We start from the raw sequence: 17,911 nt of genomic DNA, 5'->3' as shown, positions 1-17,911 counted from the left end.
AGTTTCATGTAAGAAGTTTACATCATTTACGTTTTGAGTAATTTTTTTTAAATGATTTCTAAAAAAATTATATACTTTTTCAAAACCATTGCAATGTTTACAAAAGTATAATCCTGTAAAATAAATTTGTTTACAGATCCGAATTTTAAAATAAAATTGTATTCATATTTTAAATTGGAATATAAAAAAAGTAACTATTTATACCTTCATCCATACTTATATTTTTATTTTTTTAGCAGTTTGAAATAACTTTAATTATTTTCAAAACCTACGACGAAACGAAAGCCATACAAATTTTTCAACAACAAATAATATTTACTTACGAAAATTTCGATAAATGCCAACTTAAAGAAAAACACTGGTCAATTTTCTGTCACTGTGTTGGTATTTATTGCGAGAAGCACGCGAGAGCATTAGTTTTGAGAGTGGTCAATTGTGCGAAGCGTTGCTGTAGTTGGAACATTCAACGTTGAGCATTATGCCGCATAATGCGCTCTAGTGCTGTAATTGGAAAACGCACTGTAGTGTTTACAATTTTCTTAACCTACATAGTAATAATAGATTTTAAATTAAATTTAAAAAGTTTGGTCCCTGTGGCAGTGTACATTTAACGCTGGCTTACTTATTCCTTGAACGAGGTAAGCACCAGATTTAGAGTCACCTTTAATTAGCGCTTGTGGACTTGAACACCACGGCCTAAGAGTCTCTACTTCAAAGGGAACAAAATGGAAGTTGGAGTAAAGACTCTTATACTTGAGCCGTTTATTTCCGCCTGCTCTGCGCCCGAGCTTTTTTGCTTGTCCGAGGAAGGTGAGACGGGGCTAACGTGTCCACACAAGTAGCATTCCATACTAAAGCCCGTCCCATCTTCCAAGGGATCAACGACATCCCATCCGGCCGCTTGCCATCGCCTTTTGGCTCCAAAATGGCTGGAACATTGACGGAGGCAAGAGAGTGGCATGTGATGTCGTTGAGCGCGGCGTGGAATAAGAAAAACGACCTGCACTCTTTTGGCAATGGAGGCCATGGTGTCCAAGGCTACTTACTTCAAGCCACAAGGAAACGTATATAATATATACTAGCCGTTTCGCGCCCGCTTTGCTGGACGAATTAAAATAAATTTTATGTTTCATTATTTTATTTTTTTTCATATTTTTATTATTCTTCTTTTTAACTTCCCGCTAAGAAAATTGAAATATTTCGAAAATCGAGTTTTTAACAGATGTTGACGTTTAGAGGTTCTAGGAAGCCTCCCCGAATGTTTCCGCGGTGAAGTCCGTATGGATAAATTTTCATAAAAGTAAAACAGCAATAAAAAAATGAAGGAACGTTGGAATTTAATAAATAAATAGCCATAAAAATTTCGAAAAATTTCGCATCGAATGGTGGTAGTTTCATGTCGATACGATCAGTGGTTTAGGCGTGATTGAGCCTTAAACGAAGACCATTTTCATTATATATATATAGATATTAAGTCAATGATCGGCTTCCCTAGAGCCCCAGTCACCAACCTTGCGAGGTTAGTTTCACAGATCCTTTGAAAGTTGACGCTAGAAGGCAAACTCAAGCCTGGATTAGATGCTAACCACGTGTTTCTCCCATCTATTAAATCCGCAATCTCGTAGTATGTAGATTAAGATTTAACCTACCAGACTGCTAGATTTTTAAGCTGATGAGAGAAACGCTGGAAGAGCTACACATGTAACCTTGCGTTCACCTAATCAGCCAAAGTCAATACGGGGCGATGCTTGATTCCAAGATGTTTCAAAACGAACGTGTAAAATAGCTTCCAAAGTTTTTAAATGATTATTCAAATCACGTAATAGAACTGAATGATTCCAAAGAAGGCTACAGCGAAGTAAATAATAAGTTTGTTAACAAGGTGTCCCTGCGTGACGTTAACTTTCAACAAGATATCAAATTTTTCGTTACTAAAAAGAGTGCGCAAAGCATAATATATAGCGGCTTCACAGCCGCCTTTTGTGCCAAAGCCAAGTTGTGTTAGTTCAAAAATTTTGTTCAATTTACTAATGTATATGTTTTACTGCAACCGCAACTTTCGAAGTTAATCATATAAAGCAATTGACCTCATCCCAGCAATTGACTTTTTTGGTAAGAGCCACCAAGTTTGCATAAAATGGTTTTGGTTTGGTTTTATAAACCAAGGTTTATCAATCCGCAAAGCATTTTATTTCTAAGTTTTTTAAGAGCTTCTAAAATACGAGCACCTGTTTCACCAACACTGAAAGATGTCAAATCTTTAAGCCCATCCAATGAATTGATAGCGTTTAGAGTTTCGTTTTAGCGTTTTTTAATCTTATAATTATATTTACAATATAAAAGTTAGCTCAATTTAAAATTATAGAGATGCTCACATATATATAATCGGACTTCAGGGCAACTAAGGGCTTCGTCTGTAATGACATTAAACACCTTACAAACGACCCCACTCTGCCAAGAACCTAGTGACCATACAAACTGTGATCCCCACGAAGCATAGGGGCTACTTTTATAATCGTAAATTGAACTGTTACATAGCGTTTTAATAGAGCCACTACTTTCTTCTTAGTTGGCATACAATTTACTAATAAAATTTTATTAAAGATACGTCACGTGAAATTATAAAATACAAACAAATTAATCGGAAATAAAAATATTAGTATTCAACGTCACATTAATATCAGTCTTGAATAAAAAGTTATAACATAGTAACAAAATCTATTTAACACTTAATTGCTGACGTTGTGTCGGGGACCCCAAAGTTTTCATGTTCGTAACTTTTAAAAAATTGAATTTAGCGTTGATCATTGAGAGTGAATTAAATATATAATTTTGGTTTTAATAATTTTAAATGGTGTTATTATATAGCTTTGATGGTATCCTTCTTTTAGATTAGCAGAAATATGCCAAATGCACTAATGGAAAGTGATAAGGTATTTTAAAAGAAGAGTCATGTATAACTGAAAATGGGCAGGGAATATGGCACCTGTACAATACATATTTAACTATTTTCTGTCTGTCTAATGGCAAGAGTGATATAACAATATAACGGAAAAAGTAAAAAGATAGTATGGCTCGGTACCATATAATGTCCAAGTACAAGAAACTTGTACTATAATTATTCTAGTGTTAAAATGTTTGCGATGTATGTTACTGTTCTCTACTAACTTTCCAAAAGTGATTTAGTATTTACATTAAAAAGTAGACTTGAACGAATATAATATTTAAATAACATATTTTTGTCATAGAGAAATAATTGGTGAAATTAAAAATTAAAATCGATTGATTACGTATATCGCTGCTTTGCATGAATACCCGCACAAACCAAAATTTTGAAAATACTGGTTTATAACACAGCCAAATGGAAAATAGTCCTTATTTAATGGTCAGTAAAGGCCGATTTACATTATCTTAGTGTTTAGGAGAGTGCTTTAGGATAGTACTTTAGTTGAAACATGTAAACGCTACTTGCTTTAGTAAACGCTACGCTAAAGAACTTGCCTTTCAAGTTGTATCAATATAATGTAATTCACGTTCATAATGGCAAAACCGGCGTAGTGGCGCGTAAAAATGTCGTTATGTGGTTGATTTATCACGCCATATTTCTGCAACAGTCGACGATCGCCAGTTGCTATTATTGTTTTCGCGTGACCACGTTAAAACTTTCCTGGATAAAACCACATTTCTAAATAATCGAGTGTTTAAAGTTTAGTAATATTTTCTGCAATATTGATTCATTTTGAGTTGTTTGATTATTCAAGACAAAATTGTGTCAATTTTCGATAAATTTTTTTGTTGAAAAGTGCTGCATTTAGTGTTAAGTACAACATTAAGAGAAAGAGTAAGTAAGACAATAATACTTATTAAGTTTTATTTGTTTATTCAAGATAGAAATAACAAAATCTTTTAACATATTTACGAAATAGGTTATTATTGCTTAGAAATAAAGCTCAATAATTTAGAACCGAAAGCAAGTTAAGTTACTTTTAACGATATAATACAAGTATAACGTGTTTTTATAGTTTTTTTGTGTTGCTCCTGGCTCATTGCATAGGGCCTTATATAATCGCGATGTCCCGGGTTCGAATCCTGGGTCGAGCAGTAAACGTGGTTTTCGTTATTTCTAATTTAGAAAAGTCTAAAGAGCAACTCGGGGTTAGAAATTGTGCCCGATGAACAGCAAAAGGCTCGCCCCTATAACGTATCCATGAAACCTAAAAACATATCTGGCGAAATGCGGGTGAATGTATGACCTCTGCCGACACCTTGTGGTTTAGTTGTGTTGTGGTGTGGGCGTGTGGTGTGTGATGACGTGGCATGGCATGGTAGGTATGGTGTGGTTCGTTATTTTATGAATTGTTCTTTTTATTTACAGTGCCGAATCCCCGTACCCTACAAATAATCCGGAACCTCAAACAAGATAATGAAGATATTATACACCTTCAACCTAAGACTTCAACATCCATACAATTCACTAAAAAGGAACAGTTCATTCAGTCTCCCAAGGCTAAAGATAACATTGAAAAAAAAAATCGCTAATTTTAGTGAAGATTTTTGCTCAGATGATAGTGTGAAGGATCCTGATTATGTAGATATCGATACATCCTGTTCTGTGTCTCTTTTGAGAAATGAACGCCAAGTTTTTAAATTGATGTGTGGAATAGATTTGAATGAAAAACAATATGACAATTTCAGTAACGATGTTTCCACCAAAAACCAAACAAGTTCACCAATACCTATGCCGATAGCCCCAAACAGAATCTAGTAGTAGCTCAAGCGATAGTTCATCCAGCTCAAGTGGTGGATCTAGGTCAGAAGATTCCGAGACTTCATCAGACGATGAATTGAATAATGAACGTTTAACAGCAGTGGTTCAGTCCAGGGTGAATATATTTCCTACAATAGCTAATTGCATCGAAGATTCTCGCTATGATTCGATTGAGCCAGTACCTTCAACTTCACGTTCTACAGCTAATACACCTCCAAGTTCTTTGGTGCTTAGTTCTAATACCAATTCTACACAATATATTGATTGTGAAGACAATACCAATTCAAATAAAGGAGGAAAACGAAAATCTACACCCAATAACAGGTTGCGTAACAAGGCAAAAATTCCTGAGAAACTCTGGTAAGTCCTATATATCCAATTCTAAAAAAGGAAAAACCGTTGTGCCCGCAAAGTCTCTAAAAACACCATGTACTGATAAATGCAAACAAAAGTGTACTCAAAATATTACAGAATCACAACGCAAAGAAATTTTTGAATGCTTTTGGGGCATGGGAGATCTGCAAAGGCAACGAGATTTTATTTTACGCCATCTTTCCGTCATTGAACCAAGATATTCATATAAGATGCATAACAGTAACCGGGGGAAAAACAATGCTTTTTATAATGAGAGAATTCGTGTGTGTAAAGTATTTTTTAAAGCTACCCTAGATATAACTGATGCCTCTATCCGAACTGTTCTTCAAAAGAAGAAGAATTCATGTGGCATGTTAGATTTGGATAATCGTGGTAAACACAGCTAACATGTTAAAGGTATTATTGGACACATCAACTCAATCCCAAAGATAAATAGTCACTACTGCCGTGAAGACACAAAAAGGCTTTATATTGATAGCGGCAAAACTGTAGCAGACTTACATAGGGATTACGAACTCGACTGTCAGTCAAAAAATTTACCAAGCGCCAATTACCTTATGTATTACAGGATCTTTAACAAAGAATTCAATATTGCCTTTTTCCAACCGAAAAAAGATCAGTGTGAGGATTGTACATCATATAGTAATGCCACAGAAAACGATAAGGTAGAGCTGAAGGAAAAGTTTGATAGGCATTTAACAGAGAAAGATTTGTCAAGGCAAAATAAAGAAGATGACAAAAAATTTACTCCTGATAATTGTATTGTATTAGTTTATGATCTTCAGGCTGCAATGCCCTGTCCTAGAGGAGATGCATCAAACTTTTATTACGTATCGAAATTAAATACGTATAATTTCACAATATGCGATATCAAATCTACAGACACTGCATGTTATGTCTGGCATGAAGGTGAAGCTAAACGTGGTGCTACAGAAATAGGATCTTGTTTGCTCAAATACATACAGAATTTAAAGCTTAAAGCTGAAGAACTAGATTCAAAATTAGATGTAATATTTTATTCCGACAATTGCTGCGGACAGCAAAAGAACCAGTACATAATAGCTATTCATACATAGTGCATACCGGTAGGTATCTGGGTTATAGTCATACTGCAAGTTATAACAAATTGTGGACTTATGTTATATATTTTGTATGACAGCATTTTCTTCTAAAAATACTTTTCCACAGGTTTGTTTAATCTCTGAATTTCATGTTAATTAGCATAATGCACTAATATAATAAACAGAAATGTATTATTCTACAGAAAAAATTGTTTCGATGGCTTCAACATAAAACTAATAAATTGATTTGTGTTTGAACATACTTTTCTTTAATATTATCTTAATCGTTATTGTGTTACTATTACAGATATTTCTGAATATCTTGTAGATCATATTACCAGTTATACTATTATAAAAGTAAAATTGAGAACTACTCAAGTATATTATTTTGATTTATGTTCCTATTCATGATAATATGCCAAAACTCATTTTGTAACAAGTCGAATAAAGCATAGTTTTTAATTATTAATTAAGGTATTAGCAGCTCAAAACCTATATATTTAGATTTTAATTAAACCTTGATTAATGCACTTTCGATTTATACATTCTATTCTTCTATTGATTAAATACATGAAAAGTTATGACAGTAAAAAATTTGTTTAATTTTCAAATAACAGCTACCCTGTAAAATTGTGTGTTTTTGGATTATGCGGTTATTCATGCAAAGCAGCGATATATTGATATTTTCATTTCTGTTATAATCATTTAAGTAGTCATTGGTATATAAAACAGGTACATAATTTAATCATTTTCTTTATTTAACAAGTTAAGAATTTTTCTATGCATTTGAATTATTTTCATAATCAAAATTTAAAAGGGGAAGGTTATAGTGCAGAAAAACTAACTTTTCTACATTTTTACAAGTACAAGTTTCTGGCGCTAAAATCCAGCCGAATACTTTTGCCTAATATTCGGCTATTCGGTCAGAAGCCCCGCCGAATATTCGGTATTCGGTATACTGCCGAATATACTATTCGTTGCAAGTCTATTAAAAAGCGACCTTACTACAACTCTTTAGGCGACCAATTAATGGTTAAAGTTCTTTCTATTGAGTTATTAATTTCCAGTTACATTGGCCTGTTGATTCCTTATACCACTACAGCTGGGGCCTTCACCATTATCGTTTGAAGCGGGATTGGTTAACTTTAGTTGCAGATAGGGTTCAGAGTTCACTTTGTAGGCAGCATCCTCTTTATTACTTTTTGCAGGTTGATCAGTACTCTGGTCACTGCCTTGGATATAATTGATTAGCTTCCCAAAGTATTCTTTCTGTAAACATTATACAATATTTTTATATTCCTTTATCTACTAAAATGCAATGAAATATTTTTAATAAATCTCAATTAATAGTTAATTAAATTAAAAAAATTAAAGATATTTTTGTTAAGTGAAAAGGTCTAAGAACCATAATCTTAAGTCATTCATTAAGAGCTCGTTACTTAGGTCTTAGATTATTATATATGGACAAAAATAACTTAATGTAGTCAATAAATGGTTTTCACTTTATTTCTTTCGTTAATCTGTTCCGTACATATTATTAATCTACCATTCTGAATTATAATAAATTTTCGAAACGAAAAAACGAATATCAGCAATAATGTAATTATGTTTATTAATGTGATTTTACAATAACGACTTACAAAAAAAAAATAACTTTTTCCAAAGTATTATTATTTATATATTTATGAAAATACATAGAAACATTACTACAGATATATGTAATATTATAATTCTTGACTTCTGTCTCATTATATATATACTATGTCGTTGTGTCAATTTCCACAAATGACTGTAAAAGGTCACTATCAACTTTTGATTAAGTGTTGCAAGTATTTTAAGTATGTGTCTTATGTTTCTTAGATTTGTTGTATCAACCGAAATCTATTAAGTCATGTATGACCTCTAGCACAGCGGAAAATATTTGTTTAACTTCTTCAAGCAGTAAATAATATTTAGGAGTCGTTTCTGTATTCAAAAAACTATTTCCTTTATACTAATACAATACATCGCTACATTTGTCACGCGCAACATCCCCTTAAAAATTACCCAACACAAAATTTATTTTAATTGTATTTATGAGTCTTACCCGAAGCAGATTACGGTAGAATTTGTATCTCTCATAGGGTGGAAGGAATCTTCTTCTGTAAATGTTCTGAGCCAAAGTCTAAAATAAACATTGCTTTTATGAAATGATTGAATTTCGAAAACGCACATTATTTCAAACAATAAGTCATAAAGCATGAATTTTCGCAGATTTTATTGCAAAACTTATCATACAAAAGCATTTAGACTATACTATAGACTAAGATTTTATCGCGTAGCAGAAATTTACTATATTTTTAACTTTCAGGTCCAGGAAAATATGTTTTATGCTCAGTAAGTCTCTCAGTTTTCGACATATTCGTAATTTTCGAAAATTCAAAAAAAAGGGTGTGTCCCTTTGCCACCCTTTATGGTGCCAAGACTCCAAATAAAGGAATTATTCAATCTGTTTTTGGATACAAAAGGAAAAAAATATCTAAACCGAACATGTTTAGATTTTGCATTTTACACCACAGCCTTTATACTTCGCTAAACAACAATCATATGTTATTATTCGCTCTGCACAAAACATCATTAATATCTTAAGCAAGGCGTTTCCGCAGGGTCCGATTTGACGGATAGTTAAGCCTGCCCTGTGATTCTGTAACTCACTTCACGAACTCATACAGCGGTCTTCGCATCGGCGGTCGCTCTCAAATCAGTCGTGAAGCAGTCATTTTATGATTTGGCATTCTGATAAACAATAAAGTACAAGCTCCCACCTTTTCAGAATGCCAAATCATAAAATGACTGCTTCACGACTGATTTGAGAGCGACCGCCGATGCGAAAACCGCTGTGTGAGTTCGTGAAGTGAGTTACAGAATCACAGGGCTGGTCAGTACCGCGAATGCATTGTAATTGGTCTCTTTAGTTACAGACCACATTTGGACCAATCACAAACAAAACGTGTCATTCTTACACATTGTATAGTTTCTAACGTCCCCAGTTGTATGCTCTCTTAGGGTGCGTACAGACTATGTAACATATTATATAACTTGTGTTTTATAACACGTCCACATTATGTAACCTTGTTATTCAACATATACTGTACACATTAGAATAACAATGCAATATAACCTATAACCATTTTAAATAACAAAAAAAAAACAAAAAAACGTAGATGCTGGGTTCGTCCTAGCATACATATCAATAACATGTTATTATAACATGTTTTATAACATCCAGTGTCCACATTATCTGAAACATGTTGTATAGCAATGTTGTATAACATGTTATGTTATATAGTCTGTACGCACCTTTAGCATCAACTAAGTATGGTACAGCTACCCGAAATGAATTACACTTAAGCGCTAGCAAAAACAAATCTATTCGTATTGTGACATTACGTACATTAAATGTTTAATGATTTGAGAAGCTTTACAAAAAAACACTTGCCCGCGCTTTTATTTTGTAAAATTCGCATCTTCAATTAAGATTTGGATCTTAGTTGAGTTAAAACATATTGAAATTGTCATTATATTATATAATTAGTAACTGTATAATTCGGTACTGAATTTTTCTGTTTAACCTCGAATGTTTTCTTTTATTTACTATTTTAAATGAAATAAAAATGATTATTAAACAATTCGCATCACACGCAAGCTTTAAAACACTTTTGTAATTGATCTCAAAGCAGAAGTTAAAAAATATAGATTGAAACGCAAGCAAAACCAATACTTACACTAGAAATCGAGGCGAGTATGTCTGGAGTGGGGACGTATGGCGCCAAAGTTGTTAATGACTCTTCTTGTTTGGTCACATCACTGAAACGTTAAAATTAAAACATGAAGGTCTAACGATATTTCAATGAGCTCCAAAAATTGTGGGTTCTATTCGCGAAATTTAAAAAAGATAAATATGATTTTTTTAACGCGTGTGAAAAACTTACCGTAAGTGCTTATTGAGTAGTGGTTTTTAAATACCAAAATATATTTACCTTGAAAATGCATGTAACATTTCACTCTGATTTTCTTGTTCGACGTGTTCTAATGCACTCATAATTGACGCTGGTGTATGGTAGAGAGTAGGTTCCAACGGTAAATCCCGACACTGTAACAATATTAATCGTTTAAATTCGATCATTTCATGTAGGAAACAATTATTGTAGAAAATTGTATTAGAACTATAATTTTCAATTTAAATATTTTAACATTATGAAATATATTATAAAAAACGTGTAATTCTAAATCTAAGTATATGAGACTTTTTTTACTGTGATTAAATAATATTTTACATATTATATAAGTACACACCGATATTAATATAGGTAGTATCATGACCAAATGATTTTTCAAAGTTGGATTGGCACCTTGACAACATCGCAGGGCAGTTTCCGTGTCGCCTGGTAATTCCTCGGACAATTTGAATAATATGGAATTGTTCATTATATATCTGTAAAAATGTCAATAAAAGAAGTTTTAACTGGCTTCCAAAAAGGATAATGGACCCAAACATTTACTTGACAAATAGCAAGAGTCCAAAAAAAAAATACAGTCAACCAACCACAACAGTTACATATTAGTAAATAAAAAAACAAACATACATAAAAATATCAAAAGACAAATTAAAAAACAGAACTTTCCTATTAAATATTTGTTCTAACAACTTTTATTCTATACCAATTGAATACACCACTTTTGACATCTGACAGTTTTGGTTCCATAGTGATCTGCTTAAAACATCGATTAAAATGAATTAATCGATACGGACTTCAAAATGTGAATCGATTTCAGTTATAAAGAACTACTATATATATTACTAATACCTATAGATATTATAATTTTAATTTGATAATTTTAGTTATTGCCACCTTATTAAATTTTGATTAGGTGTCAAATGTGATTTATTAAATTGGCCGTACTATACATGTATGTATGTACATTTATTCCTAGTATTAAATACTTACTCAACACTTCTATCTGCAGTTCGAGCTTGGTTATCTCTCCATTTGAATAATAATTTGAATGCAGCCAGCTGCCGGGAGTTGAATGTTTTGTTAGACCGATTATATAACTCCAAATAGCTAGATTGTGTAAATTTTGGTTTCATGTATTTCTGAAATAATAACTCCTTATTATAAAGAGGAAAGATTTGTATTGTATGAATCAACTCAATTATAATTGGGACTAATTTAAAAAATTCTCTCAACAAATTATTATTTATATTAAAAATATTTTTTACAATAAATATATAGTTGAATAGAACGACGCGTTATGATCCTTTACGTTTCCCAACCTTTTTTGTGCCCCCTTAACAATTGAATTGCCCCACGTTGGGAAACACTGCTTTACTGTTTAATAGTTACAATTTATTATAAATTTCGCAGTTAAAAATACTCAGGGTAACTTAAATATAGAGGTTATTTAATAGTTTTTCAAATTAATTTACTTACATATAAACAAATACGCTTGCTATTTTCAAAAACTTGTCTTAAATTCATTCCGTTCGGATCCCTCAATAACAACTTTTTCATTTCGCGCCAAATATATATCAAATAATGGGTATCCCTTCGGGCGTATAAAATCATTTCACTGGGCAAAGGTCTTATTTGCCAATCCGCCATTTGATATCTATAAAACATTTAAAATATGTATTTATAATTAAAAATCAAAAGTTTGTTGGCTGCTTTTTGGTCTTTTAAAACTTTAAGTAACATGACTTTCGAAATTACTCTCTCATAGACAAGCTTGTGCAACTGTCTTTGATAATATAATAGGCAATAGAGCGAGATGGACCCTGAAAAGTATTATTGATTTCCATATCATTGATTGAATGTTGTGAAGTTTGATTACTGGCAAATTAACTATTTTACAAAAAAAAAGTGTGTGTAAAGTCGGTTTACTGACGATAGTTGAACGTGACAACGTCACGAATCGCTCACTCAAGTAGGAGAGAGACAGATGTCGAACGCTGAAGAGCGCGGAGTCCGATTGTGCCTCTCTGTCGCTTCGCGCTCTCGCTTGCACTTCAAGCCTTAAATGGAACGCCTCAGAGCGAGGTAACGCCGCATGAGTCATGTTTTTTCGTGCGTGCAGCCGGCTCCATCGATTTATAAGACGTTGTCACGTCAACAAATACGACTAACCTATCCCGCCATAGGGATTAACAATACAAAGCTAAAAATTAAAATTGACCTAACAAAAACGACATGTCTAATCGGGTTTACACCACATAAATCTTTTAGTTTTTCAAATGTACACATTAATAAACTTACCTTTTATCCGTTTCAACATTGCAGAATCGCTTTAAGAGGTCTAACAATTTTTTCCCTTTGAAATTAAGAACCAAAGAGGCCTCGTATGTATCAAACATTCCTACTACATACACACCAAAATCACGTTGTAGCCACCTTATGTCATTACACGCACCATGAAACACCTAAAATTATACACGATTTATAGTGTTGTCTCAATAAGTTTACACATATATTTAGTGAAAAAAATCTTACTTTAATAGGTTTAAATTAAGATTGAATTAAATTTAAGTATTAATTGCGTGAATGAACTTTAGTTGAACAAGTAATTAACTATCACTGTAATTACAGTGTAATTTTGGTGTATTTAAAGTGATCACTGTCCCAGATAACAAATTCCAGTTAGAAATACATCACAAAAAATCTAATATTTTAAATTTGCACAGCTGTTACATTGCAATTATACAAGTGGTAATTCAGTTCAATACCATTAGATTTAGGTAATTTAGATGTGGTTAAGTTAAATCTATATAAATAAAAATGAATCGAAAACATGTTGCTAAGTATTTTTTTATTTATTACTTGTACCCTGAGGATGGTTTTTGTGGACAGGAAAAAAATAGTTTTATATAGTACTTGAGTAGTACCAGTTCGTACGTAGTACTACTAAAATGGTAGGCTAAGTGAAAAAATCATATTAAGGCGAAACGAAGTTCGCGGGCAGCTAGTACTTAATAAATGCTAATCGGTTTTGTATGCATTTCGCCTGCGCTAAGAAATTTTGCTTAGTTCTCTTTAATGTTTTAGTCAAATTTGTATTACCTTTAGTTTCTTCGGGTTTGTAAATGATTCATTCAGAAGATGCAAGTGTTCGCGGAGCTTCAAAGCATCAATCACAAAATCCTGATTTGCAATGGAAATTTGAACCAAACATGTGTAACCTAGAAATAATATAAGAAATTTATCAGTAAATAGTAATCGCTTTCAAAAATATTTATTCACATCCTTCAGGACATTGATAAAACTGTTGCTTTGACCACTTTAGTTTTTTATTTAGAAACTATCATAACATATAATTTTATGGTCAAAAACATTGTGTTACGTTTAGAAAATGCTTATTTTCTTGTAAACATTTGAATTCAAATACAATTAAATATATTTAGACAATATTTTCAATCTTTTTTATAATATTATTTTTAACATAACTTGATTATGTTTTCATACATTAATATACTTTATTTTTATAATGCCACACTTTGTTAGCTATCAAGGTGTGCTTGAGTACTTTTATATTATAAGAATTTTTAACATAACTCCTGTGAGCCGAGCAACAAATAAAAAACAAATTATGGGCTATGGGTACTTGTAAATTTTTAAGTGTTTTTTGGAAACTAATAGCCATGTCTGTAGGACTAACTAAACTTAGTATAGATTGTATGTTATTAATCTATATATATAAAAATGAAACCCGTTTTCCGCTGTCACGACATAACATGAAAACGGCTTGACCGATTTGTCTGATTTTTTTTTAATAATATTTCTTGAAGTACGAGGATGGTTCTTACGGAGAGAAAAATTTAGTGAAAAAAGTCTATAAACAACACTTTTCTATATTCCCATACAAAATATTCGTAACAATACTTAAAAGTCAATTTGAACTTTAATACCATATCATAAAGTTCAAATGTTAGTGGAGGGGTTCCGGGAAGGTAAATTTTTTGACATAATGTATTTGTTGTCTTATCAACTTTCTTATTTTATCTTACTAGCTAGACTGGTGTCCCGAATAGCAGAATAAGTATTAAAAAAAAATAAAGAATCGACTGTTAGGCGGTACGATGTTCGCCAGGCCAGCTAGTACATAATAATTATGATCAATTAAAACTTAGTACCTAGTACTAAGTACCTACCTTGGTAAGAATAATAGCTATGGTGTTCCAAATCCACTGCTATTTCATCAGCAAGATGTAGTTCATCAACAAGATTCTGAAGTTGTTTGATTGTATCAACATATGTGAACTTTGTGGATTCAATTGGAGGTGGAAATTCTAAGGGTTGATCATCTTCTTCCAAAAAATGTTTGGGAGGTTCATACAGATCTAACTCAATTTGGTAAGGGTGTGTGTATCTGTATATGAAAGTATTTAAAGTTTATTATAACAGATTCACAAGGTGACAGATATGTTTAAGCTCAATACCCATTTGAAGATTTCAAATAGTATTTACAAAAGACAGAGATGCTACATAACAATTATTAACCATTACTATGAAATACAGACTGTGATAGTTTTTTTTTTAAATGCAAACACACTTCCCAAACAATACCAATTATGCCAATATAATATTTAACTTGTAGGTTTTTATGATAACAATTAACTACATAAATTTTATTAGAAAAATTGCTATTTTTGGACACAACAAATTGGTAATTAAATCATATAATTTATATTATATTTGCAATGACCAAACATTACTACAAAAATTAGTCTTACCCGAGATCATTGCCATCATCATCAACCTCAAGTTGGACCTGAAGAGGTTGTATATTGTTGGGTTTATATTTAATAATAGGCTGCCAAAGTGAGTTAGTGTTATCAATTTTGTCTTTGAAGTTTATTTGAGGCATGACTGTGTTACTATCAGGTAATAAACTCAATGTATTGTTCTGAAACATAAAAAATATGTATTAAGTGTTTAATAACGAAGTTTTAATACCATTAAGAAAAATATAATTGTCATTGCAAAAAGTACATATATAAAAATAGTGATAATATTTGTATTTATATGTTAATCATTTTGAGTAATTAATATGGCATTACCCTTCTAAATGTCATGAAAGGATTGACAATTGGTTTGTTGAAAATCTGCTCATTTGTATGATTGTCTCCATTTTTTACTTTCTCAATCTTCAACTTCACTTTATCTAGTTCATCATTGTTAATATCCATAAGCTTTTCTAAATTATTTTCTATTTCTCCGCTATTGACAAGAATTATTCAATATGATTAGAAATACAGTAATACATATAAACATAAAAAGTTTTACTATACTTTAGAACAAAAAGTAGTTATAAATAATTATTGCTATATAAGGGTAACTCAATTTTTTTTTCTAATAAAATATTTACAGAATATTAGTTATTATTATAGCTATAAACTTTTGTTGATCAAACAGTATTTTTGAAATAATAGAAGCTTCTGTACTTTTAGCTAATGCTATTATAATTGGATATAGTTCGATAGTAACAATAAATTATATGTGTTATATGTAATTCAATCAAGAGGTTACTGTAAGGTATTAGCCAATGACTTACTTTTTAAAATTAGCTTGTTTGGGGTAGTCATGATTTATTAAATAATTAGATAATACTATAGTGTTCTTGCTGACTTGATCAGTGGCATTTCTAAAATGGCGATGTGATGCATAAAGTTTCCATGACAAATCTCTTGGTAATTTATTAGATTTTACAATAGCTTCCTGCAAAAGTTTATGGGCTTTCTGAAACAAAAACATTAACTGTATTTAAAGATTTTATCTTATAAGCTTGTTTACTTGGTTAATAGCTCTACTTTGGAAACTGCTAGTTCGATTTAAGTATTTTATTGTTGGTAGTCCATATCTGAGAAATGTCAGATAAACATCACATAAAATAACATCACGCTACTATTTATTTGAGTATGAACTCTAAATGATACAGGAAAAGATATTTATTTAGGTGAGCTTCCATTGCCTGTTCTGTTAAAGATACGAAAAAAATATGAATTTTGTGATAGAATTATTTCCCTTTTATAGTCTAATGAAAAATCCGCGAAAGCACATATGTATCTTGATAAACGATTTCACAGCACTCACAATAACGAGGTTTCAAAAACTTACTATGGCGGACGTAAATCATCCACGTGCATAGAGAAAACTTGCAAAACTAAATTTGAACCAATTATCAAAGTTTAATTAATAAAGCATTTTAATTCAAGAATTGACATACTGACCTGTGTAATTTCATCAAGGTCGATTTGACCTGGAGGGTCGTGGGCAGTTCCACATGGTTCAGCCATTTCCGTGGATTTTCTCAAATAAAATGTAACGGTTCTTGAAAAAACTGTTTCACAACTTAACCACACTTACTGTGATAAGAAAACAATAATATTAAAGGTTATGCTGCAAGTTCCAACTTCTATCTTCAGTCTCCTACTACAAAAATATTAAAAAAATAAATATAAAATCTAATAAAGGAGGCAGAGAGGGTAGACTGTAGAGACAAGAGCAGTGTTGCCAACTCGATCTCTTAAAGTGCCCTGTAAACGATCAAATTTGCTGGACAAATTTGTTTGTCAAACTTCACGTTTTCATCAAACAATAGCTTAGACGATCAAACCAAATTTCAAACAAATTTGTTAAATTTCTAGTAGATTCTGGTTTCTCCTTTCGTAACGTGACGTCGCCGTGCCGAGCGCTTATAATGAGTGATTCAAATGACACATTTTGTCATTGACTCTAGCAGTGCTAGACTAGTACTGTGTATCAAGACAAAAAAAATAAGACGATGGAGTCGAGAATGGTTGAAATTAAGAGATAAATTCTCTTGTTCTTGTCCATATAATCTTTTGATTTTATTTTCCATAACATCGACATATCACGATAAACAAATATGAAATGCAACGTAAATTCTTTGTTCGTAATATTGCCACTCATATCGTCACTGAGCGTAGCGTCCTCCATGATGGCACTACAACGAATGAGATATTGTGTGACAAACACCGCCGTACACGTTCAAGCCTGTTTGTCAAACTCGACATCAATCCAGATTTTCATCAAACACGTAGATTGTTTGACAAACGCCTCAAACACAGCAGTACACTATCAAATAATTTGACAAACACGTAAAATTTGACAAATAATTTGATCGTTTACAGGGCACAATCTGAATTAATGTCGAGTTTGACAAACAGGTTTGAACGTGTACGGCGGTGTTTGTCAAACAAGATCTCACTCGTTGCATTGACATCATGGAGGATGCTACGCTCAGTGACGATATGAGTGGCAATATTACGAACAAAGAATTTACGTTGCATTTCATATCTGTTTATCGTAATATGCCGATGTTATGGAAAAAAAATTAAAAGATTATATGGATAAGAACAAGAGAATTTATCTCTTAATTTTGTCTTCTTTTTTTTGTCTTCTTTTTTTTGTCTTGATACACAGTGCTAGAGTCAATGCCAAAATGTGTCAACTGAATTACTCATTGTAAGCGCTCGGCACTGCGACGTAAAATTAGGAGAAATCAGAATCTACTAGTAATTTAACAAATTTGTTTGATATTTGGTTTGATCGTCTAAGCTATTGTTTGATGAAAACGTGAAGTTTGACAAACAAGTTTGTCAAGCAAATTTGATCGTTTACAGGGCACTTTAAGTAGGTGCTAAATGACA

General features: G+C 32.0%; 1 protein-coding gene across 1 annotated transcript; it reads right to left on the bottom strand.

Moving 5' to 3' along the window:
* Positions 1-2,294: 2,294 nt before the first annotated feature.
* LOC125062486 (exosome component 10) lies at positions 2,295-16,729 on the bottom strand. Its single transcript, XM_047668467.1, has 14 exons — positions 16,469-16,729; positions 15,793-15,977; positions 15,299-15,458; positions 14,972-15,144; positions 14,390-14,607; positions 13,302-13,420; positions 12,501-12,664; positions 11,679-11,856; positions 11,193-11,341; positions 10,540-10,678; positions 10,224-10,336; positions 9,969-10,050; positions 8,291-8,368; positions 2,295-7,473 (listed from the first exon to the last, which is right to left on the bottom strand). The coding sequence occupies exons 1-14, from the start codon at positions 16,532-16,534 to the stop codon at positions 7,261-7,263; spliced, it is 2,037 nt and encodes a 678-aa protein (XP_047524423.1). The 5' UTR covers positions 16,535-16,729; the 3' UTR covers positions 2,295-7,260.
* Positions 16,730-17,911: the final 1,182 nt, after the last annotated feature.

Source organism: Pieris napi, chromosome Z (genome assembly GCF_905475465.1).
Source record: "Pieris napi chromosome Z, ilPieNapi1.2, whole genome shotgun sequence".
Classification (NCBI taxonomy): domain Eukaryota; kingdom Metazoa; phylum Arthropoda; class Insecta; order Lepidoptera; family Pieridae; genus Pieris; species Pieris napi.
Note: the sequence above shows the minus strand (reverse complement) of the source record. Positions and strands in the feature narration are given on the sequence as shown.

What these genes read in the sequence shown, in the direction of transcription:
- LOC125062486 (XM_047668467.1), bottom strand. Translation starts at nt 16,534, where the DNA reads ATGGCTGAACCATGTGGAACTGCCCACGACCCTCCAGGTCAAATCGAC. An exon ending in CTTTCATGACATTTAGAAGG is followed by an intron (nt 15,145 to 15,298) that starts GTAATGCCATAT and finishes TTTATGTTTCAG; the next exon opens with AACAATACATTGAGTTTATT. An exon ending in TCTACCGTAATCTGCTTCGG is followed by an intron (nt 7,474 to 8,290) that starts GTAAGACTCATA and finishes TAATGTTTACAG; the next exon opens with AAAGAATACTTTGGGAAGCT.